Here is a 17303-nt window from a genome sequence, read left to right on the forward strand (position 1 = left end):
TTCCCCTGATCAAAGTGGCTCAATTATGTCTTTCAATTTTTTTTTTTTACACTGTCCCTTTTACACTATAAGAGATGCTTGATTGTGATTCTGTATACTGTCTAAGATCATTTTCTTTCAGACACTGTATACACGCATACATTAACAGCTCAACACAGAATGACGTACTGCTCATTCTACACAGGCATCTCTCTGCCTTCTTCCCCATTGATTGGCTGATCCAGGCAGCCAGCTTGTCAGCCAATCAAGGCAAATCCCCTCCACTTCTTCCCTGGGTCTTGTGAGTATCCTTTCTCTTCCTACCTCATGTTTTATCCCTCCATTTTACTAACTTCATCCAAAGTGAACCTGAAAAGCTTTGGATTCATTTGGCAGATAAATTTTTGTGAAATGCGTAACGTTGTTGAGTCGATTTGCTCATCCTTAGTCTTGAACATTATGCTGGTAAGCTTTTATGTTGGCTACTGTAGGTGGCTTTCTGCAGCAGTAGCACCACTCTCACACATCTATCATTGAGCATCGAGAAGCTCCACCTTTATCGACTAATTCTAATTACAGTTCCCTCTTTAGTTTGCATGCAAGCCCAGAGTGTTCCTATGATTTTCAGTATTTTGCATAACCCTTACACGCTGTAGCAAATTTTGTCAGTGATGTTTTTGTTTTTTTCTCCCTACCTTCCAAAAAGCTTAACATTTTTATTTGTCCATTGATATAGCCACATGAGGGCTTGTCTTTTTTTTTGTGGTACAAGTTTTATTGTTTAATGGCACATTTCATGTTTCAAGAACTGTAATTTATTGTGAAACTAAAAAAAAAAATGTAATAAAAAAAAGCAATGGTAGAATAGCATTTTTTTGTTCTACCTACCCAGTTTTTCAGTCCTTCAGTAGTTATGCCCAGATATGTGTCCTCTCCCAATAGTTATGCCCAGATATGTGCCCCCTCACAGTAGCTATGCCCAAATGTGCTCCGTCACAGTAGTTATGCCAAGATATGTGCCCCCTCAAAGTAGATATGCCAAGATGTGTCCCCCTCACAGTTGATATGCCAAGATATGTGCCCCCTTCACAGTCCATATACCAAGATATTTGCCACCTCACAGTAGAAATGTCAAGATATGTGCCACCTCACAGTAGATATGCCAAGATATGTGCCCCCTACAGTTGATATGCAAAGATGCGTGCCCCTTTCACAGTAGATATGCCGAGATATGTGCCCCATCACAGTAGATATGCCAAAATATGAGCCCCCTCACATTTGAGATGCCAAGATGTGTACCCCTTCACAGTAGATATGCCAATATATGTGCCCCTTCATAGTAGATATGCCAAGATATGTGCCCCCTTATGGTGGATATGCCAAGATATGTGCCCCCTCACAGTAGCTAAGCCCAGATATTTTCCCTCTTCACAGTAGATATGCCAAGATGTATGCCCCCTCACAATACATATGCCCAGATTAGTGCCCCCTTCACAGTAGTTATGCCCAGATTAGTGCCCCCTTCACAGTAGTTATTCCCAGATTAGTGCCCCCTTTATAGTGGTTATGCCCAGATGTGCCCCCTTCACAAGAAGTGAAAAAAAAAAAACTATAAATACTCCTCACCTTAGTCATGATCTGTGCTCCCCATCAACAGCAGCAGGATACTGTGACCGGGGCTGGTTTTAGACAAAATATGGCCCTGTGCAAAATCAAGAGCGGGGCCCCAAATCTTGTAATAATGTACTAACAAGTCACATTCTGTCGATTCTGGCCCTCCTTCACAGATTTACACCCCATAAAGCCCCTCACACAGATCTGCACCCTCATGGCCCCAGAATTCGCCACATGCCCTCTCCCCTCCCAGCAATGAGTTCACCTCGCTCACAAAAAGCTACAGCCCATAAAGCATGTAGCCCAGGACTGCACTGCACACCACTGGACCCTCACCCAGCGGCTCACAAGCATACGCAACCCCTCTCTCCCAAAGTACCTGGATGAGCTACAGTGTCCGTGCAGAAATAAAGCTCTGTCCTATAAACATTTGGTCATGTGACCATTAACCCCTTTCGTACGGCGCATGTTGGGTCTTTAAGGATGGTGCCCGCTCTGGAGCGGGTGCCACAGGAATCGGGTGCCTGTTGTTTCATACAGCAGGTACCCGAGGCCAATGTCCACGATTTGCAGTAATGCTGATCTGGACATTTACCATTCAGATGCCGTGGTCAAATGTCACCATGGTATCTGAGAGTGTTAAAAACCGGAAGCGCAGGCTTCCTGTTCAGGCATGCTTTCCCCCGGTGGAGATCGGGGAAAGCACTCCGTTCTAAAAATGAGCTGCAACGTGTACTAGGCTTCCAGGCTCATTATTAGTATATCCCAGTTCAAGCCACTAGGTGGCAGCACTGAACTGTGATACAGTGATTTCTATACAGAATAATGGAGCAATTTCCATTATTCTGTATAAATTGCAATCTGATTATTAACAAAAAGAAAAAAATTATTACAAATTCAAATCATCCCCCTTTCCCCAAAATAAAAATAGACAAAAAAATAACATTATGAGCATCGCTGCATGCGAAAACACCCGTACTGTTAAAATATAAAAGAAGTTAGCCAATATGGTGAATGGTGTAACAGAAAAAAATAAAACGGACAGATTCACAGTTTTTTCATCACTTTATCTCCCCAAAAAATTGAATAAAAAGTGATCAAGTCATACACACCCCAAAATGGTATTGTCAGAAACGACAGATCGTTCCGCAAAAAATGATCCCCCACACATCTCCGTAGACATAACTATAAAAGAGTTATGAGGGTTAGGATATTGCGATGTAAAGAAAAAAAATATTTTTTTTCCAAAGTGAGTCCTGACATTTATAGCACTGACAGAGGCTGGGCTAGCTGCAGTGAGCGGGCCTATAGAGGTCTTGGGGGGGGGGGGGGGTCTGCTGTTAGGGTTAAGGTTCTTGCCTTTAAAGATGATTGTGAGTTTGAATCCTGGCAGAAACATTAAAAAAACTGAGGCTAAATAAGACTTAAATACAAAGGGTGTCCCAAGCTTGGGGATACTGCCTTCATGTTTATAGCACTGACTCCATATATTGACACAACCATGCATGGAGTCAGAGCAGGGACTCCTAAGGTGGGAACTCTTTACCACTGACGATATAGTGGCTCAATGGTGGAGCAGGGAGCAAATGGTTCCCTGCTTCACAATTACAATCAGCTGTGCTGTGGGCCCGAATATGCCGGGTGCTGATGCTGGCCCTGCTGCCGATCAGCATGATTATGAGTACAAATTTTTTATATATATTTTTTTTATATTCACGGTATTTAAATTTTTTTGATTTCTTTGTCTTACCATACCCATAACTTTGTATTTTTCCATTGACAGTGTTGTTTGATGGCTTGTTTTTTTTGTGAGGCAAGCTGTAGTATTTTATTGGTCCGTTTTTGGGGTACATACAAAATGTTTTTTTTTGTTTTTAAGAAACTAAATGACCCAAAAACAACTGCAATTCTTGCAGTAGGATGTTTTTGCTACAGCATTCACCATGCATAATAATGTGATATTTTTATAGTTTGGACATTTTTATATGTGACAAGACCAGATGTTAGTTTTTTTATTATTTTTGTATGATAAATGAAAAATGTTTTTATTTTTATTTTAATATTTGTATGTTTATATATTTTTTAAAACTTTATTATACTTTTTACTTTTTTTAGTCTCCCAAGGGGACTTGAACATGCAATTGTTTGATTGCTTGTACAATGCACTGCAATATTTCTGTATTGCAGTGTATGGTAATTTTACTTGCATACTATTACATCTTGCAGAGGCAAGGGTGTAATAGGAATTCTAACATATTAGGAGTCCTAACATGGCAGGTCTGGGAGCCTTCACAAGGGCCCCATCTGTCATGACAACTGCTTATCATGGGGGATGAAGGTGCTATAGGCCTGACAGAGGGCATCTTTGGCTTATGAGGGTCTGAATGTCCAGGATCGTAGTTATCTGCCATCCTTTTACTGCAGGCAGATGTCAGCCATTTGACATTGCCAGCAATCACTGCGCATGTTTCATACAGTCCCTGTACACCAATGATGTACTGTTATGTTATGCTGCACTTAAGTGTTAAGACTATTCTTTACATAAATGGTTACTCCACCACCCTTGTTTCTACTTTGTCTTTCCTGTACATCATAAATCCAGGTATGGCTATTTCCCAGTCTTCACAATTCTTGAACGATAAAGCATAATTAATACAGCCAGCACACTTTGATCTGATTATAGAGGGTAAAAAGACAATGGCCAGCACACATTGATATCACTACAATAAAAATGTATTATCACTTAAACAATCTGGAGCCAGGCAGTCCAAGCATTTAGGGTTTGTCTACATGGCAATCTTGCAGGGTTAGATTTTTTGCAATTCCTGGGTCGGTGTTGTTGGAAATGTGCGAGCCGCACTGTGACACCATTCATGTCTATAGCTGCCCTGCTACACTGTGATACTTGGGCACGACACCAATTACTTATTCCAGAGGCGTTTTTCTTCCTACCCTACAACATAGGTGGAAAATAGAAGTCAGTATTGCCGTCTCTCATCAGCCTGGGTTCTGTACTTCCACAGATTGCACAGCTATAAGCAAATCCAGCATTTCTGTGCTCAGGGGAGGACTGGGAACCTAAAAGTGGCCCTATGTTGTAGGAGGGTCCAAACTGACAGAAGGCAGGGCAACACTCGTAGATGGGGCCAGCAATACCATAGTGCAGAACAAAATACCACATCGGAGCTCAGACTACTGCCTCAGCAGAACCAGACCACGCTGAAAGCATCAGATCTTTATGTACCTGGCTAGTGACCAAGAGGAGAGTTTGGGTGGCCCTCTGGGCATTGGCCCACCAGGAAATTTCCCTGTAGGGTCTATGGCCAGTCCGCCCATGGCTGTGCCTCATCTACAAACTTCCTTTAAAAGATAGATATTGTCTCATAATGCCTCTTCTTATACGTTACTAATAATGTACATCTTGATAGAATGCCATTAAAGCATCTTCTATAGTGAATCTACAAAGTCCAGCATGACCTGATAAATGATCACAGCATGGAAAGAGTTGTAATTCCACAAACTGCTACACACAATCATCCACACAAATAGCAAATGCAGGATTCGGGCAGAAGAGACAACAAAGCCCTGGCCAGGTCCTGACATTAACAAATGCTTTTGTTTACTAGATTTGCCCTATCTGCAATGGATATGGAGCAACGTGACTATGATTCTCGTACAGCACTGCATGTAGCATCCGCAGAAGGTATGTAAATCTTTCATTTATTTTGTATCTGTGAATATATAGAGGCACATATTAAAATGCAATTGCAGATGTAGTTATTCTCCATCACTCCATCAGTAAAGGTAAAATCAAGGTCTTTAGTCAATATCCATTAACACTTTCACTGCCAGAGGTTTTTGGACATTTTGCATATTTGGTAGCCAGTACAAGGTTTGCAGTTTTGACTATACAAATAAGACCTAAATTACTACATAAAAAAACATACTAAACCCCCAAATCCATAAATTTTATGAAAATAGACACCTCGAACATTGTCAAAATGCCACTCAGCATTTTATGCAATTTTGGTTCAAAATGCATCAAAAGTTTTCCGAAAAATTGCAAAAAAGTTGCTATTAGTGGGTAAAAGTGGCCCAAGCAAAAAGTTACATGCGCCACACTTCCAAAAATCTAAGTACAATATTTGTAGAGTTCATACATACCATTTAGACCTAAATTTACATGTGCATATATTCAGAAAATCACTAAAACTGGAATAACCAAAAATCTGGTTTTAAGCTGGAAATTTAACAACAAAAAACAAACAAACAGTAACAACCTATAAAATACAGCAATTACATCAATTGAAAAGTAGACAACGTGATGTAATTTTGTGACAAACTGGGAATATTTTTTAAAGAATTACATCAAAACAAACCTCCAAGCAGAGGTTAACACCTAAAAAAAAATGCAAATGTCATATATTAACCCTTTCAGCATCTGAGTTTTTTTCATTTTTGCATTTACGTTTTTCACTCCCTGCCTCTGGGGCCATAACTTTTTTATTCCTCATAGTTGTATGAGGGCTTGTTTTTTGTGGGACAAGCTGCACTTTCTATTTCCACCATTTATTATTGCATACGATATAGTGAGGAGCTACAATAAAAAAAAAATCCAAATTGGGGGAAAAAAAAAAAATTCTGCAACAGTTTTACGGGTTTCGTTTTTAAAGCTGAGCAGTTACTTTCATTCTCCAGGTCAGTACAATTATGATGATACCACATATGTATAGTTTTTCTTGCGTTTTTTATACTGAAAAAAATAAAAACCTTGAAATAATATTTTTTTCATCTCCATATTCTCGCTCATTTTTGTGGGGCCATCTGTACTTTTCATTGATGTAAGACTTTTTGATCACTTTTTATTTACTTTTTTGTTGGAGGCGAAGCAACCAAAAAATGTTGAATCGGTCATTTTGACGGTTTCACTGTTTTCTGTACAGGATGAATATTTATTTTTATTTTATTATATTTTTGATAGTCCAGCGTTTTTGCACTCGGCAATGCCCAAGAGGTGCATTTTTGTGTGTTTTTTTTATTTTCATTTTGGGGAAAAGGGGGAAACTTTATTTTCATACGGAACTATAACAAGTGATCATTAGATTGCTTCTCTCATACACTCCAATGCATTAGCTGTAGAGGTCACTGTTAAAGCGATGGGCCCTGTGGAGGTCACAGTTAAGGTGGCGGGGAACTGTGGTGGTCAGTGTTGAGGGGGCGAGGTGCTGTAGAGGTCACTGTAAAGTGGGTGGACCATTGTGCAGGTTACTGTTAAGGGACAGAGCGCTGTAGAGGTTACTTTTAAAGGGACGGGGCATTGTGGGGTGACTGTTAAGAGGGAGGGCCTCTGTGTAGGTCAGTGTAAAGGGGGCAGGGCATTGTGGAGGTCACAGTTAAGGGGATGGGGTTCTGTAGAGATCACTGTTAAGGAGGTGGGCTGCTGTGTAGGTCACTGTTAAGAGGGAAGCATACTTTGGAGGTGACTGTGGAGGTAATTGTTAAGGGATTTCTGTCTGTCTGTCGTCTGTCTGTTCTTTATGCATGGCCAAATGACTAGACTGATCTGCATCAAAATAGGCATGTAGGTACATCCGGTGTCCAGGAAGGTTTTAGACTAGGTCCCAATTCTCTAGGACCTACCGTTCTTGAGATATTCCCAACAAATGCAAATATGTCACCATCACATAACCTGCATAAGCCAATAGAAGCCCACATGCCTTTCACTCGTATCCCAACTGCCATACACACAGTCATGTGACCTTTATCAGCCAATAGAAGCTTGCTGGTCATTTAGTCTCGACATACAGTTTTAAACAAGGTTTCCATAACAACCCAGCCATTTTTCTTCACTGCTGTAACAGAGCTGAAAGGAACAGAGCGTTTTGGAGGTCACTGTTAGGCCTCTTTCACACTATCGTATGGCTATTTCAGTGTTTTGCGGTCCGTTTTTCACGGATCCGTTGTTACGTTTTTTTGTTTCCGTTGTTTTTCCGTTCCATTGTTCCGTTCCGTTTTTCCGTATGGCATATACAGTATACAGTAATTACATAGAAAAAATTGGGCTAGGTATAACATTTTCAATAGATGGTTCAGAAAAAACGGATACGGAAGACATATGGATGCATTTCCGTATGTGTTCCGTTTTTTTTGTGGACCCATTGACTTGAATGCAGCCACGGAACGTGATTTGCGGGCAATAATAGGACATGTTCTATCTTTCAACGGAACGGAAAAACGGAAATACGGAAACGGAATGCATACGGAGTACATTGAAATGAATGATTCCGTATACGGACCGTATACGGAACGCAAAAAACGGCCCGCAAAACGGAAACAAAAAACGGTAGTGTGAAAGGGGCCTTAAGGGGGCGGGTTATTTTGAAAATCACCAATAAAGGGGTGGCCACTGTGGAGGTCAATGGTAAAGGGGCAGGCGCTGTGGGGATTACTGTTAAGAGGGCAGGGCACTGTGGAGGTCACTGTTAAAGGAGTGGCACTGTGGAGGTTAATGTTAAGAGGACAGGGGAATGTGGAGGTCACTATTAAAGGGGCAGCTGCTGTGGAGGTCACCGTTAAGGGAGCGGGGTACTGTGAAGGTCACTGTTAAGGGAGCGGGGTACTGTTAAAGTCATTGTTAAAGGAGTGGGCACTGTGGAGGTCTCTGTGAAGGGGGCAGGGAACCATGAAAGTCACTGTTAAGGGGGCTGTGTGCTGTAGAGGTCACTATTAAAGGTGCAGGGCAGAGTGAGGAGGTCACTGTTAAGTGGGCGGGCAGCTGTGAAGGTCACAGTTAAGGGGGTGGGGTGTTGTGGAGGACAATGTTAAGGAGGCAGGGCCCTGTGGAGGTAACTGCTAAGGGGTAGATCACTGTGGAGGGTCACTGTTAAGGGGAGGACCACTGTGGAGATCTTTGTTAGGGGAGCGGGTTGGGTGCTGTGGAGGTCACATTTTAAGGGGGCAAAGTGCGGTATAGGTCACTGTTATGGGGGATACTGTCGATATTTTTTATCAACACACCCAAACATTAAATGAAACTGTGAAAATATAACCGTGCGAAGCCGGGTCATCCTTCTAGTTAATTTCTTTATGTTGTTGTCTGTTTGTTGGACCAATCTGCACCAAATTTGGCCCATAGGTACATTTGTTGTTCAGGAAGGTTTTCGTAAAGTTCTCAGCTCTCTAAGACATAGGATTCCTGAGATATTGTCAAAAAATGCCTATAGGATGTCATTGGTTCTTCACTCATATACTAACTGCCATACACATAATCACATTACCCTTGTTAAACCAATAGAAGCTCACAGGTCCTTCAGTCTTAAAATACACACAGTTTTACTCTTTTTTCATCACTGTTATAAGTTACTGTTAAGGGGACGTGGTGCTGTAGAGGTCACTGTTAAGGGGCGTGGCACTGTAGAGGTCACTTAACGGGGAAGGGCACTGTGGAGGTCACTGTGAAGGGGTGGGGTGCTGTGGAGGTCACAGTTTAGAGGATGGGGTGCTGTGGAGGTCACAGTTAAGGTGTGGGCTACTGTTGAGGTCACTGTTAGGGGTCTGAGCTGCTGTTAAGGGGGCCGGCACTGTGGAGGTCACTGTTAAGGGGGCGGGGTGCTGTCAGGGCTCATTCTTAAGTGGGCGGGGTGCTGTGTTGGTTACTGTTAAGGGGACAGGGCGCTGTGGGGGCCCACTGTTAAGGGGCATAATGCTATGAGGGGTTACTGTTAACGGGGTGGGGCATTGTGGAGGTCACTGTTAAGGGGCTGGGTGCTGTAGAGGTCACATTTTAAGGGGGTTGGTCGCTGTGGATGTCTCAGTTAAGGGGAAAGGCAGCTTTGGAGGTTACAGTTAAGGAGGCGGGGTGTTATGAAGGTCACTGTTAAGGGGTGGGCTGTTGTAGAGGTCACTGTTTAGGGGCGGGTGCTGTAGAGGTCACTGTTTAGGGGGTGGGGTGCTTTGGAGTCACTGTTAAAGGTGCAGGGCGCTGTGAAGGTCACTGTTATGGTGAACCCTGTGGATATTTTTTAACCTAAAACACAAACATAAAATGAAATAGTTGAAATATACACATGCAAAGCTGGGTCATCCTGTTAGTCTCATATATCTAAAAATTTATTTCTGTCCGTCTGTCTTTTCTTTATGCACGGCCAAATGATCCAACCAATATGCAACAAATTTGGCATATAGGTAAATCAGGTTCTTAGAAATGTTCTTGAGATATTCCTAAAAAATGCAAATATGGTACATTACATGACCCATATTAGCCAATAGAAGCTCACAGGTCTTTCCCTCATATTCTAACTGACATACACAGAGTTTTGCACCATGTTTCCATACCAGCTCAGACATTTTTCTTCACTGCTATAGGTAACCTTTAAGGGGACAGAACGCTGTGGAAGTGATTGTTAAGGGGGTGGAGCTCTGTGGTGGTCACTGTTAAAGGGTGAGGTGCTGTGAGGGTCACATTTTAAGGGGGCGGTGCACTGTGGAGGTCACTGTTAAGGGGGCGCATCCACTGTAGAGGTTAATGAAAAAGGGATGGGGTGCTGTGGATGTCACTCTTAAGGTGGTGGGCTGCTATGGAGGTCATTGTGAAGTGGTAAGGTGCTGTGAAGGTCACAGTTAACGTTGTGGGGTGCTGTGGAGGTCACAGTTAACGGTGTGGAGTGCTGTGGTGGTTACAGTTAACGGTATGGGGTGCTGTTGTTGTCACAGATAAAGGGCGGGCTGCTGTAGAAGTCACTGTTAAGGGGATGAGGTATTGTGACGGTCACTCTTAAGGGGGTGGGCTGCTGTGGAGGTCACTGTTAAGGGGGTGAGGCACTGTGGTGGTCACTGTTAAGGGGTGGGCCTCTGTGGTGGTCACTGTTAAGGGGGTGGGCTGCTGTGGAGGTCACTGTTAAGGGGGTGGGCTGCTGTGGAGGTCACTGTTAAGGGGGTGGGCTGCTGTGGAGGTCACTGTTAAGGGGGCGGGATGCTGTGGGGGAGTCACTGTTAAGGGGATGAGCTGCTTTGAAGGTCACTGTTAAGGGGCGGAGTGCTGTGGAGGTCACTGTTAAGGGGCGGGGTGCTATGCAGGTCACTGTTAAGGGGGCGGAGTGCTATGCAGGTCACTCTTAAGGTGGCAGGCCGCAGTGGAGGTCAATGATAAGAGGGCAGGCCACTGGGTAATGTTAAAAGGGCGGGGTGCTGTGGATGTCACTGTTAAGGGGGGGTGCTGTGGATGTCACTGTTAAGGGGGGAGTGCTATGGTGGTCACTGTTTTAAGGGGATGGGCACTGTAGATGTTGATTTTGAGGGGACGGACCACTATAGAGGTCACTTAAGTGGACAGGGTGCTGTGGAGGTCACTGTTAAGGGAGTATAGGGCTGTGGAGGTCACTGTTAAGGGGTGGGCCTCTGTGGTGGTCACTGTTAAGGGGGTGGGCTGCTGTGGAGGTCACTGTTAAGGGGGTGGGCTGCTGTGGAGGTCACTGTTAAGGGGGTGGGCTGCTGTGGAGGTCACTGTTAAGGGGGCGGGATGCTGTGGGGGAGTCACTGTTAAGGGGATGAGCTGCTTTGAAGGTCACTGTTAAGGGGCGGAGTGCTGTGGAGGTCACTGTTAAGGGGCGGGGTGCTATGCAGGTCACTGTTAAGGGGGCGGAGTGCTATGCAGGTCACTCTTAAGGTGGCAGGCCGCAGTGGAGGTCAATGATAAGAGGGCAGGCCACTGGGTAATGTTAAAAGGGCGGGGTGCTGTGGAAGTCACTGATAAGGGGGGGTGCTGTGGATGTCACTGTTAAGGGGGGAGTGCTATGGTGGTCACTGTTTTAAGGGGATGGGCACTGTAGATGTTGATTTTGAGGGGACGGACCACTATAGAGGTCACTTAAGTGGACAGGGTGCTGTGGAGGTCACTGTTAAGGGAGTATAGGGCTGTGGAGGTCACTGTTAAGAGGGTGGGCCCCTGTGGATGTCACAGTTAAGGAGGCAGAGCGCTGTGGAGGTCAAAGTTAAGGAGGTGGGGAACTGTGGAGCGGTCACTAGTCCGTATGTGTTTTGCGGATCCTTAAAAACACAGACACCGGCCATGTGCGTTCCGCATTTTGCGGACCACACATCGCCGACACTCTCATAGAAAATGCTTTTTCCTGTCCGCAATTGCAGACAAGAATAGTAACATAGTACATAAGGCCGAAAAAAGACATTTGTCCATCCAGTTCGGCCTGTTATCCTGCAAGTTGATCCAGAGGAAGAAAAAAAAAAAAACTGTGAAGTAGAAGCCAATTTTCCCCACTTTAGGGGAATAAAAATTCCTTCCCGACTCCAATCAGGCAATCAGACTAACTCCGTGGATCAACGACCCCTCTCTAGTAGTTATAGCCTGTAATATTATTACGCTCCAGAAATACATCCAGGCCCCTCTTGAGGGGACATGTAACCCAAAAAAGGCACTATGGAATACCAATATATAAAATACTAGCAAAAGGACCCGGCTTCGCATGGGTATATTTCATCAATTTCATTTAAAGTTTCTGTGTGTCGTAAAAAGATATCAAAAGTTCCCCCATAACAGTGACCTCTACAGTACCCGTCTCTTTAACAGTGTCCTCCACAGTGCCCGCCCCTTTAACATTGACCACCACAGTGGCCGCCCCTTTAACAGTGACCGCCCCTTTAACAGTGACCGCCCCTTTAGCATTGACCACCCTATTAACAGTGACCTTCATAGTGGCTGCCCCTTTAACAGTGACCTTCACAGTGCCTGCCCCTTTAACAGTGACTTCCACAGTGCCAGCCCCTTTAAAAGTGACTTCCACAGTGTCAGCCCCTTTAAAAGTGACTTTTACAGTGACCGCTCCTTTTACAGTGACTTTCACAGTTACCGCCCCTTTAACAGGGACTTTCACAGTGACAGCCCCTTTAACAGGGACTTTCACAGTGACAGCCCCTTTAACAGGGACTTTCACAGTGACAGCCCCTTTAACAGGGACTTTCACATTGACCGCCCCTTTAACAGGGACTTTCACATTGACCGCCCCTTTAACAGTGACCGACCCTTTAACAGTGACTTTCACAGTGACCGCCCCTTTAACAGTGGCCGCCCCTTTAACAGTGACTTTCACAGTGACCGCCCCTTTGACACTGACTTTCACAGTGACCGCCCCTTTGACACTGACTTTCACAGTGACCGCCCCTTTAACAGGGACTTTCACAGTGACTGACCCTTTGACACTGACTTTCACAGTGACAGCCCCTTTAACAGTGACTTTCACAGTGACCGCCCCTTTAACAGTGACTTTCACAGTGACCGCCCCTTTAACAGTGACTTTCACAGTGACCACCCCTTTAACAGTGACTTTCACAGTGCCCGCCCCTTTAACTGGCCTTCATAGCGCCTGCCCCTTTAATAACGGTGATCTCCACAGTGCCCACCCATTTATTAAGTGTCCTCCACTGTGCCTGCCCCTTTAAAAACAGTGACCTCCACAGTGCCTGCCCCTTTAAGCAATAAAGAAAAATGGCTGGGTTGTTATGGAAATCTGGAGTAAAACTGTGCTTATAGCAGTTGGGATTTTAAGAGAAAGACTTGCAGACTTTTATTGGCTAATGTTTTTGGGGAATATCTCAGGAACGATATGTCCTAGAGAGCTGAGACCTGGTCTAAAACCTCCCCGGACACCTGATGTACCTGTGTGCCAAATTTGGTGAAGATCGGTCCAGTCGTTTGGTCACACATAAAGAACGTCTAGACAGACAGACAGACAGAAACTCATTTTTATATTTAGAGACTAGCAGAAGGACCCGGCTTCGCATGGGGATATTTCATCTATTTAATTTTATGTTGCCGTGTGTCGTAAAAAGATATTGAAAGTTTCCCCCATAACAGTGACCTCTACAGTACCCGCCCCTTTAACAATGACCTTCACAGTGCCCGCCCCTTTAACAGTGCCTGCCAATTTAGCATTGACCACCCCTTTAACAGAGACCTCCACAATGCCCGCCCCTTTAACAGTGACTTTCACAGTGACCGCCCCTTTAAGAGTGACTTTCATAGTGGCCGCCGCTTTAACAGTGACTTTCACAGTGACCGCCCCTTTAACAGTGACTTTCACTGTGACCGCCCCTTTAACTGTGACTTTCACAGTGACCTCCCCTTTAACTGTGACTTTCACAGTGACCGCCCCTTTAACTATGACTTTCACAGTGACCTCCCCTTTAACTGTGACTTTCACAGTGACCGCCTCTTTAACTGTGACCGCCCCTTTAACTGTGACTTTCACTGTGACTGCCCCTTTAACTGTGACTTTCACTGTGACCGCCCCTTTAACTGTGACTTTCACTGTGACTGCCCCTTTAACTGTGACCGCCCCTTTAACTGTGACTTTCACTGTGACCGCCACTTTAACTGTGACCGCCCCTTTAACTGTGACTTTCACAGTGACCGCCCCTTTAACTGTAACCGCCCCTTTAACTGTGACTTTCACTGTGACCGCCCCTTTAACTGTGACTTTCACTGTGACCGTCCCTTTAACTGTGACTTTCACTGTGACCGCCCCTTTAACTGTGACTTTCACTGTGACCGCCCCTTTAACTGTGACTTTCACTGTGACTGCCCCTTTAACTGTTACCGCCCCTTTAACTGTGACTTTCACTGTGACCGCCCTTTTAACTGTGACTTTCACAGTGACCGCCCCTTTAACTGTAACTGCCCCTTTAACTGTGACTTTCACTGTGACCACCCCTTTAACTGTGACTTTCACTGTGACCGTCCCTTTAACTGTGACTTTCACTGTGACCGCCCCTTTAACTGTGACTTTCACTGTGACCGCCCTTTAACTGTGACTTTCACTGTGACCGCCCCTTTAACCGTGACTTTCACTGTGACCGCCCCTTTAAGCAGTAAAGAAATATGGCTGGGTTGTTATGGAAACCTGGAGTAAAACTGTGTTTATGGTAGTTGGGATTTGAAGAGAAAAACTTGCAAGCTTGTATTTGGGGGGGGGGGCTCAATTTTTGGGAATATCTCATGAACGGTACGTCCTAGAGAGCTGAGACCCGGTCTAAAACCTTCCCGGACACCTGATATGCCTGTGTGCCAAATTTGGTGAAGATCGGTCCAATCGTTTGGTCGCGCATAAAGAACGTCTAGACAGACAGACAGACAGACAGACAGATAGACAGACAGACAGATAGACAGACAGACAGAAATTCATTTATATATATATATATATATATATATATATATATATATATATATATATATAAAAAAGAGATAAGAGATATAAAAGAAATCTTTATTAAATTAATTACAAATATACATGATAAGACAATTTGGCAGAGATAGACATGATATAAAAATTGGTACAGACAAAAACATGGCTAAATAAGATGCCCCTAGCAAGGTAAGTCACCTCAAGAGGAAATGTGGGAATATCCTGCCACAACCTCCCTAAGTATGCTACTGTTATCTATAGTGGCGAAATTGCACAACTAGTATAAATCAGTTATCTACAAGAGATCACAAACCCTAATGCAGTGTCACAAATATAATGTACAATGACACCAAAATACAGTTTTGCGACCTCATTACTCCATCGCAATCTCCAGTGAACAATTGTAACTACACAATGATGCCAAGCGTGCAATTCTACAAACAATTAACCCCACACAGACACAGTAGCCTAAGGTTAGGAGTATCTACTCAGCTATAATAACATAAATGGTCTCTAACATACCTAAGGGTATGATAAGTCACTGCCAGGAGGACGCCTCAATCATCTGACACCTCAATGCGCATTTCACTCCTCAAAGCTTCGTCCTGACAGATTGTATTCCGAAACGCATTACTGGAATGTGACAATAAATCACAGCAAGATTATCTACCAACAGTGAGTGCCGGTCTGTTTTCCTTTTATCTACATGGAACGCCTGCCCTGGGAAACATGCACCGCTACTCTATCTTCCGCAGTGCCGATCGATATATTGTATACTTAGCCAAAATAAAGGGGGAAAAAATTGTAAAAAATAGGGGAAAAAAGTACACATATTGGGTATCGCCGTGTCCGTATCGACCGGCTCTATAAAAATATCACATGACCTAATCCCTCAGGTGAACACCTTCAAAAAAATAAAATGTAAACGGTGCTAAATAAACCATTTTTTGGTCACCTTACATCACTAAAAGTGCAACACCAAGCGATCAAAAAGGTATATACCCCCCAAAATAGTATCAATCTAACCATCACCTCATCCCGCAAAAAATGAGCCCCTACCTAAGACAATCGCCCAAAAAATAAAAAAAACTATGGCTCAGAATATGGAGACACTAAAACATCGTTTTTTTGTTTTCAAAAATGCTGTTATTGTGTAAAACTTAAGTAAATATAAAAAAGTATACATATTAAGTTTCGCCGTTTCCATAAGAACCTACTATATAAAAATATCACATGACCTAACCCCTCAGGTCAATACCGTAAAAAAAAATAATAATAAAAACGTTGTCAAAAAAACGATTTTTTGTCACCTTACATCACAAAAAGTGTAATAGCAAGCGATAAAAAAGTCATACACACCCCAAAATAGTGTCAATCAAACAGTCATCTCATCCCGCAAAAATCATACCCTAAGACAATCACCCAAAAACTGAAAAAACTATGGCTCTCAGACTATGGAGACACTAAAACATGATTTTTTTTTGTCTCAAAAATGATATCATTATGTAGAACTTGCATAAATAAAAAAAAGTAGACATATTAGGTATTGCCGCGTCTGTAATAACCTGCTCTTTAAAAATATTACATGACCTAACCCCTCAGGTGAATACCGTAAAAAAAATTTTTTAAACGGTATAAAAAAAAAAAATGTTTTCACCTTACATCACAAAAAGTGTAATAGCAAGCGATCAAAAAGTCATATGCACCCTATAATAGTACCACTCAAACTGTCATCTCATCCTGAAGAAATGAGCCCCTACACATGACAGTCGACAAAAAATAAATAAAACTACGGCTTTCAGAATGTTGAGACACAGTTTTGAAAAAAAATGAAACAAACAACAAAAAAAGTACGGTAGTCATATTTGGTATTGTCGAATCCGTAACAACCTGCTCTATAAAAAAATCCACATGATCTAACCTGTCAGATGAATTTTGTAAATAACAAAAAATAAAAACGGTGCCAAAACAGCTATTTCTTGTTACCTTGCCTCACAAAAAGTGTAATATAGAGCAACCAAAAATCATATGTACTCTAAAATAGTACCAACAAAACTGCCACCTTATACCTTATTTTGAAAAATGGGGTCACTTTATTTTAGTTTCTACTCTAGGGGTGCATCAGTAGGGCTTAAAATGGGACATGGTGTCAAAAACCCAGTCCAGCAAAATCTGCCTTCCAAAAACCGTATGGCGTTCCTTTCCTTCTGCGCAATGCCGTGTGCCCATACAGCAGTTTACGACCACATATAGGGTGTTTCTGTAAACTACAGAATCAGGGCCATAAATATTGAGTTTTAGTTTTGGCTGTTAACCCTTGTTTTGTAACTGGAAAAAATTTATTAAAATGTAAGATCTGCCAAAAAAGGGAAATTCTGAAATTGTCACGGAACCATGAACCAGACGTACAACAAGGGATAAGTGAAAATAAGAAGGCTTTATTGAAAATAAAGCTGTAAAGCAAAAGTCCAAACGGATGGCGAAACCGAAGCAGAGTCTTTGCGAAGCCAGAGGTCA

The 17303-nt window shown here is 43.2% G+C and overlaps 1 protein-coding gene across 1 annotated transcript in view; it reads left to right on the forward strand.

Annotated features, from left to right (window-relative positions):
* The window catches only part of LOC121008604 (glutaminase kidney isoform, mitochondrial-like), a 1417393-nt gene that overhangs the window by 1215686 nt on the left and 184404 nt on the right, over window positions 1–17303 (forward strand). The window contains exon 16 of the mRNA XM_040441254.1: window positions 5220–5296. Coding sequence (XP_040297188.1) covers window positions 5220–5296 — 77 coding nt within the window. The remainder of the gene's footprint in view (window positions 1–5219; window positions 5297–17303) is intronic.

This window comes from Bufo bufo, chromosome 7, assembly GCF_905171765.1.
Source record: "Bufo bufo chromosome 7, aBufBuf1.1, whole genome shotgun sequence".
Lineage (NCBI taxonomy): Eukaryota > Metazoa > Chordata > Amphibia > Anura > Bufonidae > Bufo > Bufo bufo.